The sequence below is a fragment of the Leuciscus leuciscus genome (assembly GCF_965113295.1).
Source record: "Leuciscus leuciscus genome assembly, chromosome: 3".
NCBI classification, from domain to species: Eukaryota; Metazoa; Chordata; class Actinopteri; order Cypriniformes; family Leuciscidae; genus Leuciscus; species Leuciscus leuciscus.
The window spans coordinates 50,004,299-50,020,519 of NC_138727.1; the positions used below are offsets into that span (position 1 = coordinate 50,004,299).

General features: G+C 40.3%; 1 protein-coding gene and 1 long non-coding RNA gene across 4 annotated transcripts; one reads left to right on the top strand and one right to left on the bottom strand.

Moving 5' to 3' along the window:
- Positions 1-308: 308 nt before the first annotated feature.
- khsrp (KH-type splicing regulatory protein) lies at positions 309-15,978 on the bottom strand. 3 transcript variants are annotated; one of them, XM_082164521.1, is made up of 19 exons: positions 15,791-15,978; positions 14,851-14,956; positions 14,691-14,744; positions 14,564-14,600; positions 14,095-14,153; positions 10,503-10,574; positions 10,302-10,359; positions 10,051-10,216; positions 9,107-9,205; positions 8,877-8,990; positions 8,475-8,495; positions 6,511-6,613; positions 6,312-6,433; positions 5,324-5,623; positions 2,604-2,713; positions 2,426-2,499; positions 1,772-1,966; positions 1,255-1,442; positions 309-451 (listed from the first exon to the last, which is right to left on the bottom strand). In XM_082164521.1, exons 1-19 carry the CDS (start codon positions 15,893-15,895, stop codon positions 443-445), a joined length of 1,992 nt encoding a protein of 663 aa, XP_082020647.1. In that variant the 5' UTR covers positions 15,896-15,978; the 3' UTR covers positions 309-442. The 3 variants fall into 3 exon arrangements, with proteins under 3 accessions (XP_082020647.1, XP_082020649.1, XP_082020648.1); XM_082164523.1 differs by lacking the exon at positions 10,503-10,574; XM_082164522.1 differs by lacking the exon at positions 8,475-8,495.
- Positions 5,630-6,187, top strand: LOC309495035. Its single transcript, XR_014204522.1, has 2 exons — positions 5,630-5,991; positions 6,090-6,187. It is a non-coding gene; the product is annotated as an uncharacterized lncRNA (long non-coding RNA).
- Positions 15,979-16,221: the final 243 nt, after the last annotated feature.

The following is a 16,221-nucleotide window of genomic DNA, read 5'->3' on the forward strand; positions in this document are numbered from 1 at the left end:
CCTGAAGATTTCCTCTAAATGGACCAGTTTCCACAAAAGACTTTTAAAATGAAAGAAAATTAATGCAAAACAGGAAGTGCACGCTCATGTGAGGAAGTTAGCAGAAGAAGCATTCCCTTGTGTTTCCCTGGCGATGAGTCACACTGACTGAGGAAGAGGAAGGATGAAGCGTTGGAGGAAGGGAAGGCAGAGTTTGATTTTAGTCCATCAGACAGCGTTTGTGGATCCGGCAAAGATCAGGAGGGGGAGGAAGAAAAAAAAAAAGTTTGCAGAAGCCTGTACGAGGTCATACACAGATATCTGGCTTCAGAAGACAGTCACACAGCTTTTCTGCTGGACACAGAGAGGGGTGGGGGTGGGGGTGGGAGTAGAAGTCCGTTTCTGAGAGGAGAGCGAGAGGATGGAGGGAAGGACCGGACGGATGAGCTCAGGAACCGTCGCTTCACTGCGCCTGAAGAGAGACCAACATCACTGTCAGATCTCTGCACACATCTTGAACCATGCCTTTACGCTCAAACACACAATACTTAAGAGTACAACTGTGCTATAATACATATAAGACGTTTCAAATTATGCTCATTTAACATACATTTTTATTTACAATTGTTTATTCATTCGGTTTTAAATTAAGGATTATATAGAATGCTTAATTTTCTATTTAATATTTAAATGAAAACCACTCATTTGTTTATATTTATAGACCATTAAATAATAATTATAAAATTCTCACTATTAATAAATATAACACTTTGATGCGAGTTTTGATACTGAAGATTGCAAGTATTAAAGTTAAAATCTTCAATCAGACTTCAGTGCATTTCATCAGGTCAGAGGTCACTCGGCTCTCTAGTGAACACGTGTACGGCTCTTACCGGTGATTATAGTTTATAAAGTTATAAATATGGATATTTCTCTTACAGAAACGCATCACTTCGCTTCAGAAGACCTTTATTAACTCCCTGGAGCGGTATTGATTACTTTTATGATGGATGGATGTGCTTTATGATGCTTCAAAAACTTTACAGGCACCATTAACTCCCATTATAAAGCTTGGAAGAGCCAGGATATTATTTAATACAAGTCTGATTGTATTCGTCTGAAAGAAGGAAGTCAAACACTTAGAACGGCTTGAGGGCGAGTAAATCAAGGGCTAATTTTCAGTTTTGGGTGAATATCCCTTTAACATGAACTAGCCAGAAATGTCTGTTTGGGAGGAAACGGTTGTGCTTAAACACACAGGGATCAGTGTTGTACCTGCTGGCCCTGCGGTGTCGCCCCGGGCTGTCCAGGGGCCTGTCCCGTCTGCCCGTAATAGGCCGCCTGCTGTCTGTAATACTCGGCCCACGCGGCGCTGTAGTCCGTCTGTCCCGCCGCTGCAGCTCCTGCGGCCTGAGCTCCTCCTCCTGCTGCCGCCGCGGGGGCAGCGCCTCCTCCTGCTGCGGCTGGACACACACACACAACAGATCAAAACACTGAGCTAGAATGATGGGTAACACTATTTTAGTATCCTTTTTACTACCTTGTATAACTACTATCAATTATGCATAATTATATGCAACTAACCCTCAACCAAATCCTACCCTAACCCTATAGTAAGTTCATGTAGTTAGTTAATATTACTCAGTACTTCAATGCATTATTGCACTGTAACATGGACACCTTGAAATAAAGTGTAACTGAATGATGCACAGCATCTTAAAGCCCTGTGTAACTAGGGTGGGTTTAGTGTCACTTCCACCAGATGCATTTCCAAAACAAACGGAGGCCGTACCCATCTTTTTGTAGTACTCCTCCCATGCCTTGGTGTAGTCTGGCTGGGCAGTGCCTGGGGCCGCTTGGCCTGGGTCAGCGGGAGCGGCTGGCTGGGCCGCGGGAGTCTGTCCCGGCATAGCGCCTCCTCCAGGCTGCTGGTAGTACTGTGCGTAATAAGCCGCCCACGCTGCGTTAGGATCTGCTGCTGCTTTACCTGAGAGAGAGAGAGATTTAAAAAAAATTCAAAATTCAATATAATTGATCTATCCATCAGGTTTTCAGTTCAAAAGTTTGAGGTCGTCTGCTTTTTTTTCCCCTTCATTTTTTTTTTAAGAAAACGCTTATTCAGCAAATATAGCAACAACATTTTTGCTTTTACCTTAATTTTAAAGTTTGGGTTTTTTTACTTTGAGAAACATTGCCTTGGCAACTAGTTGAAATAAAGTTTAACTTTGTTTTAAACCAGATAATTCAGATATAGATATATTCTTTCTATCCATTAAATTCTCAAAAAAAATATTCATTTCCACAAAAATTATTAATTATAATCCCTGTGATTTCAAGAACACATGATTCTAGGATGTGATGTGGACATGCACTCATGTAGAATTATCACATCTATAATCCTCTATCAAGACTTCAAGACTGAAGGCATCAGTACAGAAGGACTCACTGGGATCTTGTGGCTGCCACTGCTGGTACGCGTTTCCCCAACCCTGAGGATACTGGCCTCCAGGAGGACCCCCGCTGGAGAGACAAAGAGAACCACCTTCAAAATGTGCAAACAAAACCTGCAAAATTAAATATTAAGCCTTTCCCTGAAGCTAATGTGCCATGAAGGAAGTACTGACTGTTGCGGTCCACCAGGGGGTCCGGGCTGGTACGGGTTTGGGTTGTAGGGGCCCATGGGTCCAGCAGGGCCTGGCCCACCCGGTCCGGGACCAACAGGGCACAGGGGACCCTATGAAGAGAAGAAAACCAGCAAACACCAGTCAAGTTAACCCTCTGGGGACCAAAAACGCGCCCACGCGTTTTGCTCGGTTTTTTTTTTAGCAATGAAAAATAAACACAAAATGCTCTGTTAATTTTGATCTTTCATTTTCGTGTAATACATCAATCGATCCTGTTCAGTTTCTATTTTTTTTCTGTATACTCACAATACAAATAAAGTGTTTTGCTTTTTGACAAATAAAGAAAAACTAACATGATGCTATTTCTGCCTTCTCTCTGTCAGTAAACTCCCATTTGAAACGCGTTCGAAAATTATCTATAACTCCGCGAAAATTCAGTCAAACAGGCAAACAGACCCACGGGCATAAAGCTTGAGATCGCAGCTTTTAAATGAAGTAATTTATATAAAAAACAAATATTATCAGCTTCTGTAATCTGTATAAAAAGAGAGCGACTCCAGTCGAGCTCATTACGAGCCATTCAAAAGTAATGTGACCACTCCCCGGAGAGCGCGTGCTATTCAAACGCAAATTCTGAGAACCATTTCAGTCTGTGAAACGCCCCCACATCAGCTGTAAACAGAGGCATAATATAGCCTACCTTATGGAGAAAATTTTCCGTGCTGATATGAGGAGCAGATCCCGCTGAGGAGTGAGGTAGGCTAAGTTATCCTTTCTCAAGTGTTAATGTGGAATAACGTTATGGAATAACGTTGTAGGCTTATGTAAACAAAAAGATGAATCGCGTTTCTATAATATGAATCGCGCGTCTATTTGTAAAGAGTGTTTAGCCTAAATATGAATCGCGCGTCTGTGTGTGAAAGAATAAACTGCTTTTACAGTTACAGTTACTGCGTTACAGTCAGGCGAAGTATGAAAGACAACATTTTGTTGACTAGATTTGGGTACAGTTTTTACTGTAGAATATACTGTCACATCAAATAAGCTTTTCTGAATATATATAAAATACTATTTTGTCAAAAATAAAGTCATAGACTAAGATGTTCCAATGTTGGCTATATTCAAACTAATGAATACATATGATAAAATGTAGGCCTATAATCTTTTTTTTTTTTTTTTACAAAGAAAGAGTACTTTTTTGCAGAAATATTGCTGAAATTGTAATTATTGTTGTAATTGTAACCTTTTTAATAAAATAGCAAAACATATTTACAAGATAGATGTAAGCAAAATCTTAAATGGTCAATATAAGTCTTCTTCAAAATATATATTTTGTCTTTGCATTGTGGCTCAGTCAGTGTCACACCTGAATGAATGGCTAATTATGCAGAGTCATTATGCAGAGTGGGTGGGACTAAGGTGTAAACTACTCCTCCCCCTCGCATATTGGCTTTCCAAGCAAAACCTGTTTTACACCATTTAAATCAATGTATTTTTTTTTGTGAACGATAAAGCAAGACTATTTTCACATAATTTTGAAGCTAGAACTGAAAGGGACAACATCCATTAGTCAAAAGTCTTGTGGGCACATATTTTGTATGAGTTTTGTGGTCTTATTTCAGCAACTTTCATTTTTATTTTTTTAAATAACCACGCATAAACATTATTCTCTTAAAAATACAAACATCTACATACATGTTGCTCGCATATTATGGTAGGCCTGTTTGTGCTATATAGAGTGAATTTACACCTTTGCCATTAACATGTTTATAAATAACTGAAAAAAGCACAAATGTCAGAGCATGTCAGAACATCTCAAGGGCCCCAAAAACAGCTTGGTCCCCAGAGGGTTAAAGGTGCAGTCTGTAAGATTGACAGCTAGTGGTCAAAATAGGTACTGCAGTCCAAATTAAAATTATCAGAGATCGTTTCTTCCCCCGTCGCTCCTCCTCAGACTCGTCGCTCACGCGGGTTACCAGTCTTAGGAGAAGCAACAGGAACGAGTACAACTGACAATGAAAGCCGAGAAGACATTAAGTTAATGAGTTGGTTTATCTGCGTTTTAATATGCTCTCATTCATTGAGATTTATAGATGGATATGTGATCCATCTGCGATATGTAGAACCTGTGATCTCTGACCCAGTTTGTTTGCTGGCTGCAATACGCTGTGTTTCCTGCCAACTGGCATCCCGGGGTGTCGAAATACTATTGGGTGAACTGGCAGTGGGTGAGATCACACAGACCAAAACAAAAACAGATTTTCCAACACGGAAACGCACATTTCAAAAGTAAAATAACTGACTGTATAAGTGTTTTTCAGAGAAACGAGTATGTGAACTCATGAAACATGCTAACTTTACAATGAGGATCATTAGGTAACAACATTAGTAAATGTTGAAATTAATATTAACTAAGATTAATAAAAGCTGTAGAAGTATTGTTCATTTTTAGTTCATATTAACTAATACGTCATTAAAATCAAAGATTGTATGCGTTAACATTAGTTAATGCACTGTGAACTAACATGAACAGCTGTATTTTTAACAGATTAATAAACACGAACTAACCATGAGCAATACATTTATTTATGTTAGTTAATACATTAATGTTAACTAATGAACCTTATTGTAAAGTGTAACCAACGTATGGTATTTGTATGCTCTAGTAGGGTGAAGTTACATCCAGCACCTTTAAAGCACACAGGCGGTTCTGCTCATACCTCGATCTTGTCCTCGATCAGCTGTTTGGCGTGGTCGATCTGCTGAGGGGAGCCGCGGATGGTGAACAGTTTGAAGTTTGGGTCTCCGTTGGGCGGCGGCTGGCGTGAGATCTCCACGAAGGCGCCGGTCTGCTGGTTGATCGCCTTCACGTTCTCCCCGCCTCGGCCAATCACGAGACCGCATTTGTGTGCGGGGATCGAGAAGGTCATCTCTCCGCCAGGCGGACCCCAGTTGCCCGGGCCACGACCCCTGCCTCGCCCACCCGGGGGCATGCCTGTGCCAGGAGGACCCGGCGGACCCTGAGGGACACAACCAAGATTAACTAGAGCACACGAGGAGGAAAACATGGACAGAGTCGTGAAAATAAAATGGTGACACTTTACGATAAGGTTTATTAGTTAACATGAACTAAGAATGAACAATACTTCTACAGCTTTTTTTTAATCCTTTAATCAACATTTACTAATACGTTATTAAAATCAAAGGTTGTATTTGTTAACACTTAGTTAATGCGCTGTGAACTAACATGAACAAACTAGAATTAAGTAACATTAACAAATTAATAAATACAGTAATAAATGTATTGCTCATTGTTAGTTCATGTTAGTTAATACATTAACTAATGAACCTTATTGTACAGTGTTACTGAGGAAATTTACTGTATAACGTGGAATGGCACATTTTGGATGATTAAATCAAAAGTAGGGCTGTACACCATCAAACGGAGATATGGACTAGCATCTATGAATATTAAAGTGCAGAAAGATGTGAATGAGCAGTTTAGTCCATTATATGGATTTTGTCAATGAGGACATGAACTTCATTCTCCAGAGCTGCTCTGAGTCTCACAAGAGACACACACACACACCAGACACGCACAGAAAAATAAAAGAATTTAGTGAAAAAATAACACTGATTTCATAAGGCCCAGCCAATGGGACGCTTGTTGACTTGAGATTCTCATATGAAAAGCGCTTGATCTCTCACCCCTCCTCCTTCCTCTCGTACTCTGATGCTCTGCAGAAGCTCGTTGATGATGCTGGCGGCGTGTTCGCAGCGGTCAGGAGGACCCATTACATGAGCGATCTTATCTGGACCGGTGCCGTCATCTACACAGACCAGAGAAACACTGTTAAACACCGTGACATCATAAAACACTGAGCGAGTCAAGAGTGTCCGAACAAACCTGGTTTAAACTGTATCCTCACACCGGCATCGTTCTGAATCTTCTTGATCATCTCTCCGCTTCGGCCAATCACGACACCCACAGAGTGGCGTGGAACGGGCACCTGTCCAATCAGAATGAGACGCCGTCACTAGGGATGGGTACCGAAACCCGGTGTTAGACGGGCCCCGGGGCTAAACTATGAAAGGCCGCTGTATTGTTAAGCTCGGATGTTATCGGTTCTGCTGTCGGTACTGGATAAATTAAGATACACGTACTACTATTCCTATTTAGGGATCTCCCAGTCACGTGACCCCTAGCCGCGTGTCAGCCATTTTGACGGAATACATGATCCGTCAGCTACTCAGTGGCAATGGATCTATTATTAGGAGTGGGTAATATATTAGAGAGTATATTATTATACTAATAATATAATTATTAGTATAATTATTTTATAATTAATGCATAATTGCGTGCGCAAAATATCTCGATACTGAACAGAATCGATTTTCCCCCCCACTACTAACTTAAAGGACAAGTTTGGTATTTTACACTTAAAGCCCTGTTTACTTTACAGCTCGTTTCTGATGAAATACAACTGTTAAGATTAAAATTTGGACACATGCTGCCGTCCCGAGAATTTTAGGTTTCTTTCGCTTCTCCCCCCCACCTACAGAATGGCTGCATATGGGCACTGGAACAATCCTTCCAAAAAACGCATTAAACTTTCGTTTACAAAGACGTGAAACTCACCGAGTGGTCAGGGGTGTTCACTGATATGCTCACACAAAAATCGCTACAAAAGACGCTTTCCAACAGGTTTTATCGTAGTTTTTGGCCAAGTTTTTTTTTTTTGTGACAAAAACTACGATAAAACCTGTTTTTTTGTTTGTTATAGAACAGAATAGAATAGAGTTCCAAAATTGTCATGGACAATAACATGGACAAAATTGTCATGGACATAACCGGTTGTCATGGACATGTTACAAAAACTGAATAGACGTAAAAAGTCAAGTAACCTTGTATAATTTCATCTAAACTTTATTGTATATCTTACATGCACTTTTATAATTTGTTTACATTTTACTTCTTGTACCTTATATCACAATCAGTTGGAAGCCAAACACCGCCATCAGCGTTTTGCCTGTTTATTGCCACCAACCACTTGTTTCTCCGTTTTGTTTCTTTTGGGATACGGTATAAAGATATTCCTTTTATATGATCACGTATCTGATCGCATCCAACTGCACAGCGTCGCTCGGGCATGATAGGAATATTTCGCGACGAGCTGTAGTATCACCGGCGGTTTAGCATTTTCTATTCAGTCAAGATGGCTGCTCCAAATGGCGTGACGTCACGCGGGAGATATATGAATGAATATGAGCGAGCAAGAGAGAGAGACCCTGCTTAGTGACGATAAGGGAGAGAACTAATCTTTCAAACGTCTGGTTACACTGTGATGAAATTTTATTTTCGATTTTGACTTTCAATGATTATAGAGATATTTGAGGTAAAACTATTAAACTAGCCGCATCTCGTCTAGCACAGCTACCTTCCCTTCATTTCTCCCTAAAACCCAACCTCAACGTCAGCAAACCGTGATTGTTGTAAAATGCAGTTTCTACTGTTGCTAAATTGACGTGTTTGATAATAAAGAGCTTTAAAAGCACAATAATCAGTGCAAGAGACGCTGTTTCCAAGGCGGCTTTCTGTGTGCGCTCCGAAACAGAACGCAACTAGACGAGCAAATTATATACTTTAGGCTTTGTGTGCGCGTCTAAATGTGTTACTGGATCAGCACTCGGTCTTAAAGTGACAGCCACCATCATTATTGAGAATCAAACAACAGAAGGCAAAGAGAAAATCAATCACAGCTCTTGAATGAATAATTTTAGCTTTAATAAGCATTAATCTATCTACGATAAACTATACAGTGTTATTTTACATTTGATTATTAGATTTCTTTTGTAGGACATATTACTTACCTGAACAGTATGTTGACCCTCCTGAAATTAAAGCACTGATTATTGCATTTGTATATGTTTTATTGCATACTCATGTTATTTTTTGACCATGTGTTAGTACTGTGTTTTTGTTCTTGCTTATTGTGTCCTATATAAAACAGAAACTGCCTGCACACTGATGCATAACATACGTTTTATTCTTTGTTAAAACATTGCTTTATATTCTGAAATGCATGAAATAAATATCTTTAGCAAAAGCTAAACGTTCTTAATTTTGCAATAAAAAAAAAAGATAATACAGTTAAAAAAAAGCAGTATCGGTTACAGTAATACCGTTAAAACGATATCCACCCCTAGCGGTCACACTGCAGCCTGTATGGCGTCTACATGCAAGTAATTTAAGCGACTGAATCAAACACGCACCTCCATTCCTCCTCCTCCACCACCTCCTCCACCCATTCGAGAGCCGTACTCGTTTCTGTCGAAGCCAGGATGATCCCGCTCGCGCAGAATCTCCTGCACCATTTCACGCGCTTGCTAGAGAAACAAACGACAGAGACAAAGCCGGAGAGTCAATCTAGCGTGCTTGTAGAGGCACAACAGATGAAAAGATCAAACACAAACGGGTGAGAGGCGGAGGAAAGCGGTCACACCTGGACTTTGTAAGGATCTCCAATGATGCGCAGTGGTTTGTCCATGTTTGGCCCCTGAGAAGCGTCCTGAATCAGAATCATCTTCACACCAGCTCGCTCCTGAAACACACACAAACGTCAATACTAGTACAAGAGTCGATGTATTAAAGGGAGTAAATGGTCCAAAAAGAGAATTTATGGACAAACACATATGATACAACCCTCTTTAATATGAGCTCATAAATATTGCTTGCATAATTGTATTGAAAACGCACATCTGCACATCTTGGGAGTTTCATTCTAGCACTTCGTGAGATATCCTAAAATGCACATTAAAATGGATGGAAACATAGCAACCATAAGTCACACTCCCATCACTTAGTTTGGGTTGGTAAGATTTAATGATTTTAAGCTCAAGCTTAATTTGTGTGATCAAAAATACAGTAAAAAAAAAGTAACTAAAATATTACTACAACTTATGTTTTATAAGTGAATAGTCTTCAGTGTCTAATGGTCCTTCCGAAATCAGTCTAATATGATGATTTGCTGCTCAAGAAACATTTCTGATTATTATTAATGTTGAAAACAGTTGCAATGCATCAAATTTGAGGAAATGTGTGAATAAAAGCCCATCTTAAAACGATTCATCACATAAAGTGATCTGGATTAAACCACTCATTCATAAGGATTTATTTTGTGATCTTTTCATGAAGGTTTAGAAGCAGAATGAATATAATGGAGGGACAGAAATCTCTCAGATTTAATTCAAATATCTTAATCTTTAGAAAAAAAACAGAAGTCTTATGGATTTGGAACGACACGAGGGTGAGTAAATGTCAGAATTTTCATTTACAGGGTGAACTTTCCCTTAAAAAAAAAAAAACTAAAAGTTGTGCATTAGAGTAACTCCCTCCACACCTCTAGATTGAGCTCGTCTGTCTGAACGGAGGGGTCCTAAACTCTACCTGCAGCTGTTTAATGGTCTCTCCTCCTTTGCCGATGATGAGACCAGCTTTCCCTGCCGGAATGATCATTTCCTGCATGTTGCCGCTCCCATTGGTTGACTCGTGGAAAGAGGGCGGAGTTCCGCGCCCCCGAGAGACGATGTCATCCAGTAGCATTTTGGCCTTCCTGCATAGAGTTCAAAAGGTTAAAACACCACCACACAGATTCACACTGTGGTTAAAAAAAAACATGTGAATTAGCCCAAACATACTGGATGGCTTCAGGGCCTCCGGTGAGAGACACACTCCTCTCTGGAAGACCACCGCTGTCTAAAAGACAAAAAACCAACAGGCTCCGTCACGTCTCGCATTCATACAACAGATATCAGGAAAAACAAGGAAAGGAAAGAAGAAGTGAACAGAGGTAGAACAGATGTGTCCGCTTGACTCCTTTGAACCCGTGTTTGACTCGCCTGGAGCAATTTGAACTTTACAGCCAGAATCCTGCTGGATCTTATTGATCTGCTCTCCACCGCGACCAATGACTACAAACAGACACACACATCATTTACTGACCGCAGTAAAAAAAATTTAATAAAAAAATTATAAAACTTATTGGAAAAAAATTAAATAAACAGACCCAAAAAACACATTACATTATATATTGTATAATACACAATATAATAAAACTAATAATTGTAAATACTTTATACTAAGGGTGCTCTGATTGATTTATTGGCCAATAACAGCTTTATATAGTTTGATCGGTGACGTGACAATATTTCTATGCGCAGCTACAATAGCTTGACCTCGTTCACCGGTCTGGCAGTCCTACCAGGGGTCTGAGGACGACAACGTCCAAATCCACTAGATCAGCGATTGTGGTACAATACAGTCTACTGATGCTAAACTGCAGGACGTGCTCGATAATAAACTGCTTTAAGCCACGAAAGAAAGAGATAGGAAAGTTATGAAAATAAGTTGCATTTGTAACAGTATATTGGATCTTAAAGTGACAGCAGCCTAATAAACCTGCTGCCGTCTGCTTCAATGTTAACAAGACAAAACAAGATGCAGTGCAGATTTACATTTCATAACTTTGTTGATAAAGACTGTTTCACAGGAATTGTCAATTAATGCTACTTTCTCATCTCCATTTTTGTTTCTTTTCTTAAAATACATTGTTGTTAAGAATAGTAGACTTATTTCAGGGATCGGTCCCAACAATCCTGATCGGAGCACCCTTAATATATACACAAAATATAAATTTAAAATATATATGCGAGTATTAGATATAAAATACGTTTTATATAATTATAATAATATGCGTATATCATTTAACTACTTTCATGTTATTGCAACTGTATAACAGTATAATGTACAATACGTTTATGCACATACAGGGGTTGTACAATGAAACTCTGGCCAATATAGTGTTGGTTTCATGTGTGCCAACAGTCAAATCTTGGGCTGTGGACAATATTGAGTCCACCTCCACTGTCTTTCCCACATCTGTGGGGGTTTCAGTATGGAGAAGAACCAAAGAAGCTCAACACCCAGACTATTGCTGCCCAGAGTGAAGAACGGGGTGAAGCATCAGTGATGGTTTGGGCTGCAATATGGCATTCCTTACTGTGCTTGATGGGCACATCACTGCCAAGGACTACCAAACCATTCTGGAAGACCATATGCAAGGGGTATAGCTGCCACTGACCTAAGCTTGACCATCCTGCTAACAATTTATTTTAATTAAATTCTTTCCTTGACCATCCTGCTAACAATTTATTTTAATTAAATTCTTTCCTTGACAAGAATTGCCGTTTAGACGCACAACTGAATACAATTTATTTGTAATTGTGCTTGAGATAAGTGAATTTGATCAATACTGAGTGAATTTGTTCTTAAACTTGGTTCTTAAACCAAGAACTTAGTTCTTAAACTTTGTTTTGGTTGTATCTTTACAACCAAAACAAACAGGAGACCTTTCAGGGCACACACCTCAACTTCTCAGTGGCAGACGCAAGAAAAACGAGCGCGTGGATTCATTACATCTGTGACATTTCAGAACATGAGTCTCAAATATAGGCAAAAATATAGCCTACTGCTTTATACAATAAGGCATAAATTAATGTAACAGTAATTTACTGTTAAACAAATGTGTGCTGTGCATTTGTACTAGCAAATAGGCACCAATTTCGTGATTTGGCAAATTACACTACAAATTGAAACGAAAAATGCATAATATAACTAATTTTACACCCTGATATTTGCGTCACAGACTTCTGCCCTTTGCCATATTTACATTCTTGTATGAACTCCTGCAATTTATTTATTTTGACAACTAAAGAACGTTAAACATTCCAGGTTTACTTTTTCAGTTGCAAGTTTTTGAAAAGGACCTTACAGTCCAATTCAGAATCGAGGAGTTCATTGAATATATAAAATACAAATGAAGTTGACTAATCTTTTAACGATGTATTCATCTGCATGTCTCATTCATAAGGATACAATAATGGAGATACTATCCGGGGTTTTAGGGAACCAAGTTTAAGAACAAGCCAAACCTTATAGTAGCTGCAGTCTGAGCTTTTCTATGACGAAAACAAGAATTGTCATTCACTCAGTATTAATCAAATTCACTTATCAAGCACAATTACAAATCAATTGTATTCAGTTGTGCTGTAGGCACTAAAACAGTCCAGTACTTTATAGTCACTCTTATTTTTACGTAGAAATAATTGGGACTGTCCCCTAGTCGATAAGAGGCTTAGTCGACCAAATTTGCATTAGTCAGTTACTCACTGAAAAGAAAAAATAATCCACAGGAAGAGGCGAAGTCACACAGTCCGTGTGGACAAACTGTTACCGGCGGGTTCTTGTGTTAATACAGTACGATGGGCAGGAAATCCAAACGATCACCTATCATCCATCGACCTCAAATATGGCTTGTCAAACATACAAGTAACAACTTTACATGGCCGCTCACTCTAACGTTAAACTAGATAAATGTACACTATTTTCTGGCACATAAAGTGTTTGTGCGGCGTGAGGAAGCTGAAGTATAGCGCTTTACTGCATGACAAGAGGCGAAACACCATTTTTGGTCATACAGATTAGAGTAATGCATCATTTGTAAACCGACAACAACAAGAAATTGTTGTGCCTCTGTAAAATACAGAAATCGAACAGGATGCGCTTTCGGCCGTCTCAGTCTCTGTGAACAGCAGACCGTCACAAATGAAGCAAAACTCTCGTATCCTCACAGACATGAGAAATATATCTATAGAAAGCTTGAAATGTACTACTTTTCTCTCTGTAATCCGTATGCAAGGTGCATTTCTCTCTAAAGGCACGTCCACGAGAGTCCGCATCGCTGTTCGCATTTTTTTTTGCAGCCAACACTGACTCAGAAAACACTAGTTTTTTCTTAAATTAAAATGTCTCCTTGCGGTTTCTGTTCGACATTCATAATCATTACTTTTGTGGCAATATTTATGCATGCGTTTGAGTGCGGAATTGGCAATATTTTAAACCAGGATATATTCAAGTAATTAAAATAATATAAATGTGCGATTAGTCTAATGGCACAAATGAACTACTACTAGTCGACTACAAAAATTGTGTGCCACCCTAGACTGCCTGGCCATCACTATGAAAGTCTCCTGGCTCTGTCACTGACCCTAACGGGGTGCTGTGTGTCAGCATGATAATACACAGCTAGACTTGTGACAGAATGGTTTGATAAACATGAAAGTGAACGGCCTGCATCACATAGTGACTAAGCCACTGTTCTGGAAGAGGAATGGCTCAAATTCCTCTTGCCTCTGACTTGTATCTGTCATTCCCAAGATGAAGTGACGCTGTATTGGCCACAAAAGGAGGCCCTACACCATACTGATTAATTATTGTGGTCTAAAACCAGGTGTTTCAGTTTCATTGTCCAACCCCTGTGTGTACATGTACAAATGTATACACACACCTAAAAATATAACTTAATATGACCCTGACAGCGATTCACCTAAGAAAGTTCAGTATTGACCAATGCATGATGGGTAACAAACTTACTGAGCCCAACCATGCCGTCAGGGACTCTGTACTCTTCTGTGAGAGACGAGGGACGTACGCTACAGAGAGACAAAGAACAAAAGCAACAGTCATGAAAAACAAATGCAGTGCGTTCTCATTAACTTATAGTCTGAGGAAAACCCCTTTTAGAAAAGCTGCGCCATTGATTTATGTGCTTAAACACATTCAGACAGACATCTTTAGTCGCTGCACCACATCTAGTAATACTTTTGTGTGTCCCACCATCCATTATGTATACAAGATGCCACCGTATGCTAAAAATAGTCCAACTTTTAAAAGAGCCCCTGAAAACACGTCTGATCGAGTCAGTGGAAATTGAAACCAGCCTAAATATACAGGTCTGAGAGGTTATTCTGGCCTTCTCAAACCCTCAGACCTGTTTGTGTGCCCCAGACGAAGCTAACGCTAGTAACCGCTCTGTTTCGAGCAAACAAGCGGATGGTCTTACCTCTGCTGGGAAAGGGCAGCCAGCTGGGCTCCGATAGCTGTGGATGAGACGGGGATAAAATCATTGCTCTAAAAATACACACGCATTTGTTTTTGAGAGTGTGTAGAGAAAGTAAAGGAGCTCGTACACAAGGATGCAGCGTTGTCCCTGTCAGACGCCATCTTCTTACTTTCAGGTTGATCTGAGGGGGGGAAAAAACAACTCAAGAACAGCTCAAACACAAACTCAAGCGAGTGGGACAGACAGATTAGGAGTGTGTGTGTCTCTCTCTCTCACGGCCACCGTACCTCCGTCCTCCAGCGATCGCTTCTGTGACGCGAAGGGATAACTCTCCGATCCGCCGTTATTGCTCATGGGGGGACCCGTAACGTCTCCACCGATCTTTGCTGCGATCTGGAAAACAAGTTGTGGCCCCATATTAATAAAGCATGCTCAAATTAAGTTAATACACAAACCAAGAGTACTATAAATCTTGTTTTTGTACAGGGTTTTTTTATACTATGATTATTTTGGACATACTGTTGTTTTAAAGTCATATTTTTAAAAATACATAGGAGACCAAAGTAAAAAAAATAAAACATGATAGGTATCACATAATATTTAAAATGCATAGGAAACCAACGTAAAACCTCCCCAAACACGATTAATAAATACAGCAATCAATCTGCACAATGGTTTATGAAAAACACCGTAGTATAGCATCTAATACAATAAGCACACTAGTAATCAACACATTTTGAGTATATAAAACTTGTTTGTTTGTTAGCAAATGCTACCATGGTGCTAGAATGTTTTACAGGATATGTACCCAATAATACCAACGTATGGGTCCAAAAACATGGGTAAACCATGGTGCTTTTAGTTGATATGATACTACGACGACAATACGATGTTATAAACACTTACAATGGTAACTTAGTTGCTTAGACTAACGTTATCGTGAACGAGCCATGATGGTACATGAATATGGTAACGCTAGTCAATCTGTACCACGCTGTTTATCAAAGTACCTTAGCATTACCATGTGCTACCGTTACTGAATCATATTATTCGATAGTAAATGTAAAAACAACCTCGTATATATATTAGTTTAGCTCAGAATTATACGCGATCACAGCTCATGCTAACAGATAATTGTCGCGCACGCCGGCTCGTGTGTGCGCGGCCCTGCGCGCGCTGCTGACCCACAAACGCGGCCCGTTCGCTCCCGCACTGCGGATCACTCACCTGTCGGGCGCGTTGTACCGCGTCGGCGAACGCGTCTTTCTTAAGTACAACAGCTCCTAGAGCCGCTCCGGGCCCGGGCGGCGGCACCGCGCTGTATTCAGACATGCTGTCCGTGCGGAGGGGTGAAGTGTGCGGGATACGGCGGGGAGGTCTAGGCCGGGCGGAGGTGCGCAGACGCGGGAAGACAAGCGAGACAAACGCATGGGAGGGACAAAGGGCCTGCAGGTCTAAAAGAGCTCTCCTATAGGCGGTCGTGATGAGTGGAAGTTGCGACGGCCAATCAGAGAGCAGCTGGAGGCGGGTGTAGTGTGAGGATTCGACCGTTGAACCAATGAGTGGCGTCGAAAAAAACAAACGTTATTATAGATAGCTGACCAAACGCGACGACCAGAGCTTACCGCTGTCTGAGGGAGCCAATCAGCGACCAGGAG

What these genes read in the sequence shown, in the direction of transcription:
- khsrp (XM_082164521.1), bottom strand. Translation starts at nt 15,895, where the DNA reads ATGTCTGAATACAGCGCGGTGCCGCCGCCCGGGCCCGGAGCGGCTCTA. An exon ending in GCTGCCCTTTCCCAGCAGAG is followed by an intron (nt 14,154 to 14,563) that starts GTAAGACCATCC and finishes GTCTCTCTGTAG; the next exon opens with CGTACGTCCCTCGTCTCTCA. An exon ending in GTGGAGGAGGAGGAATGGAG is followed by an intron (nt 8,496 to 8,876) that starts GTGCGTGTTTGA and finishes CTTTAATTTCAG; the next exon opens with GAGGGTCAACATACTGTTCA.